Below are 13,476 nucleotides of genomic sequence, written 5' to 3'. Positions count from 1 at the left end.
GCATGTCCATTAATTCCGGATTGGACATGGCTTTATACATCAGGCACAGGTCGCCTCTGAACAGGCGGTATGCCACTGAGTAGAGCTGGAGTTTCTTTAACCGGGCAGCATATGGCATCTGTTTGAGCACTTTGATCCTCTTGGTGAGGTACTTTTGGGGTCTTTCCAGTTGCTGCAGGTGTCTGGTAAGGTACATCCCGAAAGGGGCATTGTACTCAATTATGGGCCTGATGAGGGATGAGTAAAGAGGCACGATGACCTCCCCTGATCTAGATGTGAATCCCTTCATGATTAGGTGGGCTATATAAAATGTTTTTCTAACCACTTTGGCCACGTGGTTGTCAAATGAGAGATTGCTATCAACTTGGGTCCCCAGGTCCCTAATTACTTCTTCTGTACTTAATGGATTACCACCTATGTGGTAATTTGTGGGCACTTTGTTTTTGCCAAAGGGGATGACTATACACTTTTTGGCATTTAGCTTGAGGCCATGGCTCTGGCACCAGTTGTCTGTTTCTATGAGGCCCTTTTGAAGGATGCTTGTGTCGGCTGCAGAGTCGATTATGGCGCCCAGTTTGCAGTCATCTGCGAACTTGGTCAGCCACAGTCCTTCCGTGTTGGCCTGTACCTCCAAGAAATATATACCGAACAAGAGAGGTCCCAGGATTGAGCCTTGTGGGACACCACTTGTAACTGGTTTGGAGTCTGACATGGCTCCAGCAATTCTAACCATGTGGGTTCTGTCCTTGAGCCAGTTTGCAATCCATCTAGTGACATAGGGGTTTATATTTAAGCTGGTGAGCTTATCTATAATGCCCGAGTGGGGTACTGTATCGAAGGCTTTTGTGAGGTCTAGGTAGGCTGTGTGGACCACCTTCCCCTCGTCAATGGCCTTGGTGACTGTTTCAAAGAAATCAACCAGGTTTAAGAGGCAGGATCTGCCCTTAACAAAGCCGAACTGGGTAGGATCCAGTGTCTGTAGGTCCCCAATATCTTTATTTATGAGGTCCATGATGATCCTTTCCATAGCTTTGCAGACCAAGCTAGTCAGGCTTATGGGGCGATAGTTTCCATGATCCGTTGAGGCACCACCTTTATGGAGAGGGACCACTGTTGCTGTACGCCACTCTTTGGGCACATATCCTGTAGTAAGGCTGAGATTGAACAGTAGTTTTATGTTTGGGTTTAGCTCTTCTTGGAGTTCATGTAGGACGCAGCCGGGACACCGTCTGGTCCCATTGATGCTGTGTTTTTGCTTTGGAGAGGCGGCTCTTACCTGAGCATCTGAGATGTCAGGGGCAGCACTCTGCTGGGATAGATATTTGCCCTTTTGGTGCGGAGGGAGTTTGCGCTGAACCTGTCAGCTAGGATGTTGGCAATGTCTGTGGGTTCAGTGTATTTTTTGTCATTTTGGACTAATTCTGAGCATATCTGGGAATTACCACCCAGGTTCCTAACATAACTAAAGAAAGCCTTGTGATTATCCTTAGTGTCCTGTGCAATTTTTCTCTCGAAGCTGGCCTTAGACAATTTTATGAGTGCCCGTAGTTTTTTGCTAATACTGATCAGTGATGCCTTCCCTTTTTGGGATTTTGCTCTACCATTTAGTAGCTTCCTCCTTCTATTGTATAGTTTGCTTATGGCTGGGGTCCACCAAACAGGACGTCTGCCTTTGGAGGATTGGGTCTTGGTTTTATTTGGGATCGCATGATCCATGCATTCCTGAAGGTGTTCATAGAATGCGTTTATAAAGGATTCTGCGGTCTGGGCCGTATTTTCCACAGGCCCGGGGACTTTGAAGGATTCCACCTCGGTTTTGAGGAGTGTGAAATTTGCTTTAGAGAAGTTTTTCACTGTGGTTTTCTGGGTAGGGGGTAGGGTCGGGATGTGAATATCAGTGAGATTAGTTTATGGTCTGATCTTACCAGTGAGGGATACACCTCTGGTCTGGAGCATAGAGTCCCCATGTTGGTGACGATCAGGTCCAGTATGTTTTCCCCTCTTGTGGGAGTGGTAACAAGTTGTTCCATAGCATTTGAGTTTATAAATTCTAGGAACCTTTGGGCTAGGATGTTGGAGCTAGAGTAATGCTCCCAGTCTATGTTTGGGTAGCTGAAGTCGCCCAATATAATGGTGTTTGGAGAGACCTTCATATTTTCCAGTGTTCTCAGGAAGGCCGAATGGGGTTCCTGGGTTTGGGAGGGTGGTCTGTAGCAGGCTATAAACTGGAAGGCAGTTTTACCCACTGTTAGTTGCACATGGATAGTCTCTGATGCTTCGTGCTTTGCCACCAACTTGGAGGTGTGGGTATTTTTGATGAATATTGATACTCCCCCTCCTTTTGTGGTTCAGTCCAAGTTTTGGGGCCGAAAAGCATGGTATGAGGTATAACCTGGTAGTGCTGGGGTGCTCTCTGGAGCCCTGAACCAGGTTTCTGTTACTGCACAGATATCGATGTTCTCCATGCTAAGGAGAGTTTCGAGTGTGTGCATCTTGAGGTTTAGACTTCTGGCGTTGAGTAGCATTACTCTTAGTTTCTTATCCCTTGTGATACCTATAGAGGTGGGTTTGTCTTTTGAGCCTTGCCTAAAAAAGGCACTATGGGGGTAGCAAGAGCCTTTGCCAATATCCGAAAGCCCAGGGGTGACAGGTGCAAGCCATCCCTAGCGAAGCATCGTGGCTTGTTGAGCATATCATCCCAAGCTGACAGGCACTGGATCCCCTTTGAATGACACCAGTACTTAAGCCAATTGTTGAAATTGATCATCTTGTCTTCATATTGTGGCATCATTCTTGGTGAGGGTAAGATGCTACTCAAGGTCAGGGTCATACCGGCCTGGGCTACATGCTCAGAGAGCTCCTCTATGTCTCTTTTCATGTAGTCCAGGGAGGTACATCTCAGGTCATTCACACCAGCGTGGACAATGACTGAGTCATATTTGTACTTGCCTTGGAGTGACCTGAGTGCTTGTGTTATGTGGCAGATCCTAGCGCCCGACAGGCTGCTCACCGTGACCCTCTCCTTGTTCAGCCTGGTGAGCGGGGCGTCAGTGTGCCTGACGATAGAGTCACCTATTACAAGTGTATCAGGTGTGTTGTTCAGTCTTAAGGGCTGTGACTGTTCGGCACACTGGCTTTGTGAGATATGTGTTGCACGTGTTTTGTTTTGGGGTAGCGGTTGCTTGGGTGTCTGCTTTGGAGGTCTCTGCTGCTTAGGCAGACCTTTATTTAGAGCCTCCGAGTATGTTTTTGTGTGATTATGTGTTTGGTTTGCTGTCGTGGTAGGTCTATGTGAGACTGGAATTGTAGTGAGTGTGGTTTCCTTCTCCTCCTGACTGGTTATGCCAGTACTGAGTTGAGAGCTTAGCCTCCAGTTTGGCTATATGGTTGCAGCTCTCACATGTGTTGGAATTTGTTGGGAGGAGGAGAGGGCTGTCTGTGTACATGAGGCAGTTGTAACATTGCCTCAAGATTCCCAGATTCACCAGCTGGACCGGAGAGGAGATTGACAACTGACCTTTGGACATGCTAGAATAATATTGGGAATTCCTTTATAATTGAAAACAAGGGCCAGTGGGGAGTGAGGGTGTAGTGCTTTTAATTTTTAGTGCTGACTTATATAATTGCTTTAGTGAGCAAGTGCCAGGTAACTTAAGTGCAATGTGTTACAGGTAACGTAAATGCAAAAATGACAGGACAAACAGTAACTTTCTTTCAAGTGAAACAAGGAAATAAGTACAGTAAGCAATGCAGATATCACTAGTGATCCACAGAAGTGCTGAGAAGCCGTGTATTAGGTGGAATTAGTGTTCCAGGGAAATAACAAGCAAACAAACAACAAGCATATAAACAAAGCTAGATTCAGCAGGCCTGTATCTAGTCTATGCTACAGCAAACAGGGTGTACCAATTTCAGTAAGATACAGTTCAAATATTCAGGCACTATAAACCTTTAACCAGAAATTCCCAGCTCAGAAGGGCAGAGTCCAGCCTCTTCTCCCACAAGAGTGCAGACCATGAACCTTCTTAATGTAAAATAACTGGCCTGAAGCCCAAGTGCTTAAACCAGAACTAATACACTTTAAGAATAACAGACACTGGGCTCTCAATCAGCAGTTCCCAACTTAGAAGGATGAAAGCTACCTGTCCTGCCACCACAGTGCATGCCACAAACCTTCCTAATGTAAAACAACTGGTCTGAAGCCCAAGTGCTTAATCCAAAAGACTTAGAATGGTAGCTACACTTTAATCAAGTTACTACCAAGCAGTAATAAATACAATTGAATACTTCAGAAAATGCCTGGATTAGTGCTCAAGTTACACAAACAAAGCTAGATCCAGCAGGCCCGAATCCAGTCTATGCCACAGCAAACAAGGCGCACCAACTTCAGTAAGAAGCAGTTCAGATATGCATGCACTATAAGCCTTTAACCAGAAATTCCCAGCTCAGAAGGGCAGAGTCCAGCCTCTCCTCCCACAAGAGTGCAGACCACGAACCCTCTTAATGTAAAATAACTGGCCTGAAAGCCCAAGTGCTTAAACCAGAATTAATACACTTTTAGAATAACAGACACTGAGCCCTCAATCAGCAGTTCCCAACCTAGAAGGATGTAAGCTACCTGTTCTGCCACCACAGTGCAGACCACAAACCCTCTCAGTGCAAAACAACTGGTCCGAAGCCCAAGTGTTTAAACCAAAAGGCTTAGAATGAGTTACACCAAGCAGTAATAAATACAATTGAGTACTTTTAAGATGATGCAAAAGTAAAATAAAGTAGGTAGAAACACAAGTACAGTAAAAGCAGATGAAATTTTTATTTTTTTTTTCTGAACAAGTGCTGAGATCAGAGAAACAGATTTGAGTGCTGAAACTAGAAAACTGGCTAGTTATAAGAAAAAAAAACTAAGCTAGAAGGCTTCCCTCCAACACAGAAGGGCTTGGAGGCTCAGAAGCCTACAAATAGTGTATACCACTTAACAGGAAAGGCAGGAAACAAGCTTAAATTTTTTATTTTTTTCTGTTTTCCAGATGCTCTCTTTGTACACAGTAGGAGTGCCTGAAATCAGAATATGATCTCACTGCACTCAGTTGAGTGAGCAAATGAGATGGGCCCAGAAGGAGTATCCAAACACAAATTTACAAGAGGGGCGGGCAGTTTCAAGGCCACTAAGATTAACACCAAAACAAAAACAGAGAGGGTGGGTGGGACTAACTGAAGAGCAGAGTCAAAACTTCCAGTTCAGTTAATATTCCTGCAACACAGTTAAAATCAATTTAAATACTGTATTTTTTGAAAAAAAAGTGCAGATAAAGGTACTTAAATTCTCTTATACGTCCAGTTGAATACAGCTAGCTCTTAGCCGGCCAAAGCTGAGGTTTTTAAGCAGAAAATATTTCACACTGTACCACTTAAATAGGCAAGGACAGGAAATCAAAGAATGTGGCTACCCCCACACCTGTACCTCCATATTTGTCATCAAGAGCTCCTCCTACACAGGGAAGAGTACATGTGTTTTTACAATATAATTCACCAGTTACATACTCATTCCTTTATGGGGGAAGCCAAGGTGCTCAGTATGGCAAGTTGGACTGTGACAAACCTTATGGTAGTTTGGCACTCTTTTTTACTCACTAGAAACCAGGCAAGTCTGTTATTTTATTCAGGGCTAACAAATCTATACCATTTGCCTGTCACTTAACCAGACCAAAGCTCCTTTACTAATTTTGATAAAGCACTTGTGCCTCACTGGTCTTGCAGTTTACAAAAGAATAAATAAAAATAATTTCAGATGTTGCCATTTCAGTATTTGGGGACACCAGAGAACACAGAATTTAATGGCAAATAAGGACCATATGGCTTACCTAACGTGTTTTTTGTTTTAAATGAATAAGCTACTGGTCCTTCTTAACTAGTACATTTGCCTCCCATCCTAGACCAATCATCATCCTCAACTCACGCATATTAAACATGCATACTGCCCTGTTACTTGGAACCACTGCACTGCAATGCATTAGAAAGCATGTTTTAATATCTACTGAGCACACGTCACACATGTAAGCAAATGAACAGCAGCAACAAGTAGAGAAGGCTATAGAGATGCCACTTGCAAGTGATTACATGTTGGAATCAACATTAAATCAAAAAAAGAGACAGCACTAATGGTTACTAAACCTGCTACTTCTTAAAATATATAAACTGCAAAAGGGCTCAGCAAGAGTCCACCATATTATAAGATAGCAATCTGACCATGCTAACAGGTATACATTTTATATTAAACAACTACTGCATGATGATACCCTATGGCCTTTTGTGTAAACATTTGTACACACTACTTCTTCAGATTTTAGCTGCAATTCACACTTCAAACAACGTGGTTACATGCAAAAAAATGATGAAATGAGAAGTGAAATACCAAATGATCAATCGTAATGACCAAACTTGCAGCACAACAGCAAACAGATGCAAAGCATTTGCATGCAAGTCAAGTTTAACAGAACTGATGCTGTTAAATTATTCTTACCATTCACTGGAGATATTGTTTGCTTTAACCTTATTCAGCTCATCATGGATGGCTTGCTTTGCTCGAATTTCTGCATCAAGTGCTGATTGCAGCTCCAACCTTGCAGACATGTCCAGTTTTGCAAATCGGCGCATCTTCCAAGGCATATCCTGTTACAAATAAATAAAACCATATAATCTAATGTGCTGAGGTACTGCAACTTCACATTTTTAAAAGTAAAGATATCAAAATAGTAATTAACATTTTTCAGTACTGTACATCTGACATGCCCTATCAAATGTAAATAATTCCTAACACAAGCAAGAGTGGAAAGATGCAAAATACTATAAAGCTGTCAAGAAAAAAAGAAGTTACTTACTCACCATAACGTTCCATCTGAGTAGTTGTACTTCATTTGTCTTCAATCTGTGAGTCTATGGATCCGAATCGGATCTTACACGGCCGCATAACCAGCATCTGATCCGAGCTCCAAGCTCCTCCCCTTACCCATAATGCCCGTCTCTTTCTTCTCTTCAGATCGAGTTTGCTATTCAACAAAACATAAGCCCGACTCAAAAAAATACTTTACCACTATCGACATCCCCAAAATTCCTGAACCAAGCATACCAAGGGAATGCTCTGGAATGCTCATCTCTGAAATACAAGGCCAGGACGATAGTGACAAGGTTGGGGGAAGGAGGGGGGGATGGTTGAAGACAAATGAAGTACAACTACTCAGATGGAACATTAGGGTGAGTGCATAACGTCTTTATCTGAAGTAGTTGACTTCATTTTGTCTTCAGCCTGTGGGACAGAGTCCCCAGCTACAAACACCTGGGTGGCCCCTATGGAAGGATATTCTGGGGCACCACGGAGCCAAAGGATGCCCTATTCCTGGATACAATGTCCAATTTGTAATGTGAGATGAAAGTATGAGATGAGGACCAGGTGGCTGCAGAACAAATATCATCCAATGACACCCTGGACCAAAAAGCCGCTGAAGTGGCCACAGACCTGGTGGAATGGGCTTTACCTGACCCGGAGGGTAAATTCCTTTGATAGAATATGCTTGAATAATGCACTGAGAAATCCAAAAATCCAATGAGCAATAGTCACTTTAGAAATTGGCTTCCCAAAGAATGGCTTTGAATAGGAGACAAATAACTGATCTGATTTGGAAATAGTGGTGAATACAGGTCATAGAGAAACAAAACATTAAATCGTAGCTGATGTAGCCAAAAGGTGGATGAAACACATAATGATCAAAGACACAGAAACACAATTACAAAAATGTAACTCAATTAAAACAAGTTACACAGTTCTAAAATATCAAAATAATGAACAAGAAGCCTCAAATAAATACAAATCTAGAAAGATTAGACACATTTTGTACTGAAGAGCTGTGAAAATGAAATTTGTTGGTACACTCAACGGCCACAGAGTTCAGCTGTGTTAGGTACTTACCATAAATGTGGGTAGCTTCACTACTACAGCCCTCACTCTTAGGATATCCTGCCATGCAGGTAACATGTAGAAAGCTAGTCTTCCAAAGGACTTTGGCCAATATCCTCCTCCTGGTGCATGGACATTGCTAGTACAGTGGTGAGTTGGCCAATGCCATCTTCAGATCTTTCTTGTTAATAGCAGAATCCGGGAAAGAAATCACCAGCCCCAGAGCACAGTGGACCAGGTGAGAACACTGGCACCAGCTAAGGTCTACTCCAAGGTGTCACAATCCCAACACTCCAAAAAGGAACGGTAACAAAAACAGGGGTCAGGGCCCAGTATGGCAGCAACTAATGGTGCAAGGGGAAGCTAAGATGGGATTCTCACCCAGACCTCAGAAGGACACAGGGAAATAGGAGTAATCAAGGGGGATGCTGGGAAGAATTTGGACTGCAACACTGAAACTACTTCAACATTTACATTTACAGAAAGTACAGCTGTATTATGTAGCATTCATTGTTGCAGTTCTTACTAATGGGAGATTCCCAAAGCAGTGAGAAATAGGGAATGGATGAACTATTTGGACATTAGTCCTTGCAGGGCATTAGAAGCAAATCCTGCTCTTACCCTGGACGCAGTCTCTAAGTTGTTATGTTTGGAGAAGGTGTGTATAGAGGACCAAGTGGCCGCTTCTATAATGGTCTGGGTAGAAATTCCTCTAATAAAAAAATGTGATGGCTGCCATAGGACTACTGGACTGTGCTCTTATGTGACTTAGGACTTGTTTTCCAATGCAAAGCATAACACAATGCCTGCAGCCTCCTTCCCTTTTGCAAATCAGTTAAACAGCCGGTCAGTTTTCCTGAATTCTTTTGTGCTAAGCAAGTACAACCTCAGCTATCTCTGCTCCTGAACTCTGTGGTTTATGGAAAAATACTGCAAACTGAGTGGCCTGGTTCAAGGTCTGTAGAGTAACTGCTTCAGGCATAAATGAAGGATTAATTCACAAAGCCACGCTAACTGAATGGAACACTAGAGCTTTGTATATTAATGCCTGCAGTTCTAAAACATGTCCAGCAGAGGTGACTACCACCAAGAACAGTGGCTTCCAAGGAAGAAAATGAATGGGGCAACAGGCTGCTGTTTCAAAGGGAGGCAATGATGACTTCTCTAGCACATCATTATAGGTTCATAGGTTCATAGGTAGGTACTAGGCTATGGTCCAATAGTAGACCCATTTATACTTTGGCTGGTCTAAGGTGAATGATGTCCCTCAGGAACTATCTAACTGAAGGCCTAGAATACACAGGGGTTCCAGAAGCAGGGCAAGCTGAAAAAGCAGAAGCACAAGTTTAAAAAAAAAATGTGTAAAAAAAGCGATCTGCAGAGGTCTGACAGGTATTCAAAGACCAATGCCACCTTAGTCTTTCTGGAGTTAAGATCTCCAGAGTGGAATCTTTTCCAGTTTGCTAGGTATTATTGTTTGTGCAGGGTTTCCTAGCCTCCTTCATAAAGTTTACCATAACCTCTAAAAATGTATGCATGCTCTGGATTAGTGTAAGATTATCCTGGTTGTCACCCTCAATGTGGCCAGCCGAGGGGGAGGGGGGTAACAGGTACCCCTTGTTATGTGTTAGGCTGTCCATTCACTGAGGCAGTAACTTCATGCTTTCCTACTGCCATAGGTTCATAGATTAGTACTAGGCTAACTGCCCATTTGGGCTATTATAAGCCTAGCCAATTACCCCATGTCAGAATCAAACCATGCACCTTGTGTTTATAAGATAAACACTTTAACCAGTATGCCAACCTCCCACCCAAACTGTATAAAACAGGGAAACCACTGCTCCCTTGGCAAAAAGAGAGCTACAAGAATCATGTTTTGGCCTTTCCTCCTGAACGTCTATCAAAATCCTGAGGATCAAGACTATGGGAAGGAAAGCATACAGAAACAGACCTGGCCAATCAAGGAAGTTGCTATCTTTCAGCAAAACTGTGTCATTCAGATGAGAGGCAAACAGGTCTATATCCAGCACACTCCACCTGATGGTTAGATCTAATAATGTTTCTCTATGCAGCATGCAGTTCTGTATGCATCTTACTCAGCCTGTTTATTATCACATTCTGGTCTGATGGAATGTATAAGGCCTTCAGAGACACCCCCCCCCTTATTGTAATTTCCTATGCTTGCCTGATTAATCTGCACAGAAGTTAGGAGTGGGTCCCTTTGCTTTTATATGTACCACATTACCACAGTGCTGTCTGTTTGTACTTGTAGGACTCCACCCACCACTCTCTGCATGGTAAAGAGAAAGTCTTTGAGTGTCTGACTGAGGGTCATCATTTCTTTCATGTTGATGTGCTCCCAGGTCTCTTCAACCTGGATCCCCCCAAAGGAGCTCTCCATGCAATGTCTGAGGAGTCTTCTGTCAGGGTATGTTTCGGTGACCACATAGGCATATCCTTGTTAAGGAGACATTGTTGGGTCCACCATAAGATTTCTTTCCTTATGCATGGCAGCAGGCATATACAGATTTCAAGTGATGGAAGTGTTCATTCCACTTGCTTCTCAGGTACCATTGTAGTTTTCTCATTTGGTGGTACACCAAGGGTACCACTGAAATGCATGTTGCCAGCTACACTAGCAGCCTCATATATTCTCTGGCTGTGATCTTTTCCTTTTGGCAGTATTTGATAAGCATCTCCAATTTGTCCTGAAAGAGGATTGCTTGCTCTTAGGAAAGTAACTTTCTCAGAAGGAATAACAAACAATTTTCTCATGCTGATTGCCAGGCACAGCTCTGTGAAGCACCTTAAAGTGAAACTCATGGCATTCAAGGCAACCTGATAAGACTCTGTTAAAACAAGGCAACTGTCTAGACAGAGCAAGATCCAAGTGCCCTTTAACTGCAAAAAAACAGCACTGGAGTTAGACATTTTTTGAACACTCTGGGCACAGTGGACAAGCCAAAGGGCAAGGCAGTAAACTGAAAGTGGTTCCCTCAGCTGTGAATCTTAAGAATTCTTTGGGGTTTCTGACTATAGAGGGATTTGAAGGTAATTGCCCTTCAAGTCCAAGGTTGCCATGAAAGTTCCTTAGGTGCTAACAGCCCTTGCAGGGCAAGCATTTTTAATTCTGACACTTCTAGAGATAGGTTTAAATGGCAAAGATCCAATATTGGTCTCCAAAGGCACTCTTTTCTTGGGACCAGAATAAGTCTAGACTAAAACATTGTGCTTTCTTCCCCCAAGGGTGTTCTTTCCATGTCTCATTTCTCTAACAAGTGTCTGAGGACCTGAAGGGGTGAAATGAGTCTGGCATCTCTGGCCTGGTGAAATACCTCCCTACCAAGGTCATTCTAAGAACTGGAGACTGTAATCTCCTTTCTGAATGCTTAACACATACTTCTCCTGAGTGACTACTTCCCCATTTTCTTTATACTATAAAGATGGGCAGTTCATGGTTTGGATGCAGATTGAAAGGAGAAGGCTGGAGATGACGTGGTCTTGGAGTAGGGGGATGATGAGTGGTCAACCAGACTAAGTCACAGTTGATCTTTTGGTATGGGAAGGGGGCTTGGCCCCGAGAGTCCCTGGAATTCTTTTTGTGTTTTGTTTGCCAGTCCTTCCAGACACTGTCCGTTTTCGTCTTGACAGATCTGGTGGGTTCCTGTCTAGGATATGAAGCCCATGTCTTAGCTTGAAAATTCCTACTGTACCTAAGTACAAATGTCTGAAAAATCTGCCTGATTATGCAGTCCTACTGTTCTCCTCCAGTTTCTTGCACACCTCTTAAGCAGGAGATCCGAAAATGAAATCATGACTTAATGAGTGCCTGAGAGGAGGGAAGTCCTCTATCATACATGCCTGATACTGATGCTTCTGGTCTTTGGATGCATCCACAGCATCACAGCTACAGTTCTTAAGAGGGTTTGGCTGCCTAATAAGACAAATGACATATGTCTAACAATTCCTGTTTCTTATCATTACCATCAATACCCATCCACCTTGGTCCTCATATGCAACAACAGGGTCTGTTGGTAAGAAAGCATGCGGGACTGCCAGTTTAAAGATCTGACAACCAGGGTACAGTAGGGTATACTTCATAGGTTCATAGGTGCGTACTAGGCTAATGGCCCTGGAGCCTTTAACAAGCCTAGCACAAAAGAATTTCCCAGGCACTGTGCCACCTGATGTTAACTCACAGTGCCCCTATCCAGTAGGGCAACTGGAATGATCCCTGGGGTGAAAGTACAGTTGTGTACACTTACCATGAATGTAGATGTTTGAGTGTATTCACTGTTGCAGTCATTACATTTGGGTTATCTGTTTGCAGTAGCCTTCAGTCGGCCTAATTAACAAAGTCTTGGGTCCTGAGTCAGTTGCTGTCCCTTCTTCCATGACGTCAGGTCGTCAGGGGTATAAAACATGCAGCTGACGCCATTACATCAGTTTTTCTTGCCCCAGATGTCAGGTGCCACCCTAAAGGGAAGCAATTAAATCTATAATACAAGGATATACCTCCAACAAAAAAGCAAATACACCAAAAAGCTTTTTGAGCATAGTAAGTGAGAGTAGAGGTATAGCCAAAAGAAGAAAGGGGGCTGGAGGGAGGTAACCAGGACTGCAACAGTGAAAACACTCGAACATCAACATTTATGGTAAGTGTACACAACTGTACTATGTTCTTCGTGTTTCACTGTTGCAGTCATTACATTTGGGTAGATTCCCAAAGCTAAGGTTGGGAGGAAGAATTTAAATAGAATTAGGACCAGCTATAAGGCCCTGCAAGACTGCAGTGGCAAAACCAGCTCTGGATTTAGAGAAAATTGGCAAATGATAATGCTTGGTGAAAGTATGTACAGAACTCCAGGCAGCAACTTCTAGGATGGTCCTTGTAGGGACGGCCCTGAGAAAGGCTGTAGAGGTAGATGCAGCCCTGGTTGAATGGGGTCTGATGCCCTGTGGGATAGGTTTTCCATGGTGCTTATAGCAGAAATTAATGCAGTGGCCTATCCATTTTGAAATGGCTTGCTTTGAAATAAGTTTCCCCTCTGTCCCTGCAGCAAATGCCACCAGCAGTTGTTCAGATTTCCTTTGCGGTTTAGTCCTGTCCAAGTAGAATCTAAGTTGTTTGTGCACATCTAAGGAGTGCAGTATCCGTTTCCCTTTGTTCTGTGTGTCAGGAAAGAAGGTTAGCAAATTAATGGACTGATTAAGAGCCACACTGGATACCACCTTGGGCATGAAGGAGGGGTTGGTTCTGAGGGACACCCTGTCCGCATGAAAGATGATGAAAGGCTCCACTGCCATAAGGGCCTGTAACTCAGATACCCTTCTTGCAGAAGTTATTGCTAAAAGAAAAGCTGTTTTCCAGGAAAGGAATTTTAAATCTGCAGTAGCAGCTGGCTCGAAAGGAGGAAGAGTGAGAGTTTCTCCAAGACAAAGTTAAGGTCCCAGGCTGGAGTTGGAGCTCTCTTCGGTGGCCTTAAATTTTTGGCAGCTATGAGGAACTGCTTGAGCAGTGGGTG

At 43.4% G+C, this 13,476-nt stretch overlaps 1 protein-coding gene across 2 annotated transcripts in view; it reads right to left on the bottom strand.

Annotated features, from left to right (window-relative positions):
- CDC42BPA (CDC42 binding protein kinase alpha) overlaps positions 1-13,476 on the bottom strand; it is a 3,351,611-nt gene that overhangs the window by 893,045 nt on the left and 2,445,090 nt on the right. For both annotated transcript variants that reach the window (XM_044059574.1, XM_044059584.1), the window contains exon 19: positions 6,521-6,669. In XM_044059574.1, the coding sequence (XP_043915509.1) occupies positions 6,521-6,669 (149 nt within the window). The remainder of the gene's footprint in view (positions 1-6,520; positions 6,670-13,476) is intronic.

The sequence above is a fragment of the Protopterus annectens genome, chromosome 1.part2 (genome assembly GCF_019279795.1).
Source record: "Protopterus annectens isolate FY-2018-M chromosome 1.part2, PAN1.0, whole genome shotgun sequence".
In the NCBI taxonomy this organism is placed as follows: domain Eukaryota; kingdom Metazoa; phylum Chordata; order Ceratodontiformes; family Protopteridae; genus Protopterus; species Protopterus annectens.
The sequence above is the reverse complement of the archived record's forward strand: the minus strand, read 5'-3'. Positions and strand labels throughout refer to the sequence as shown.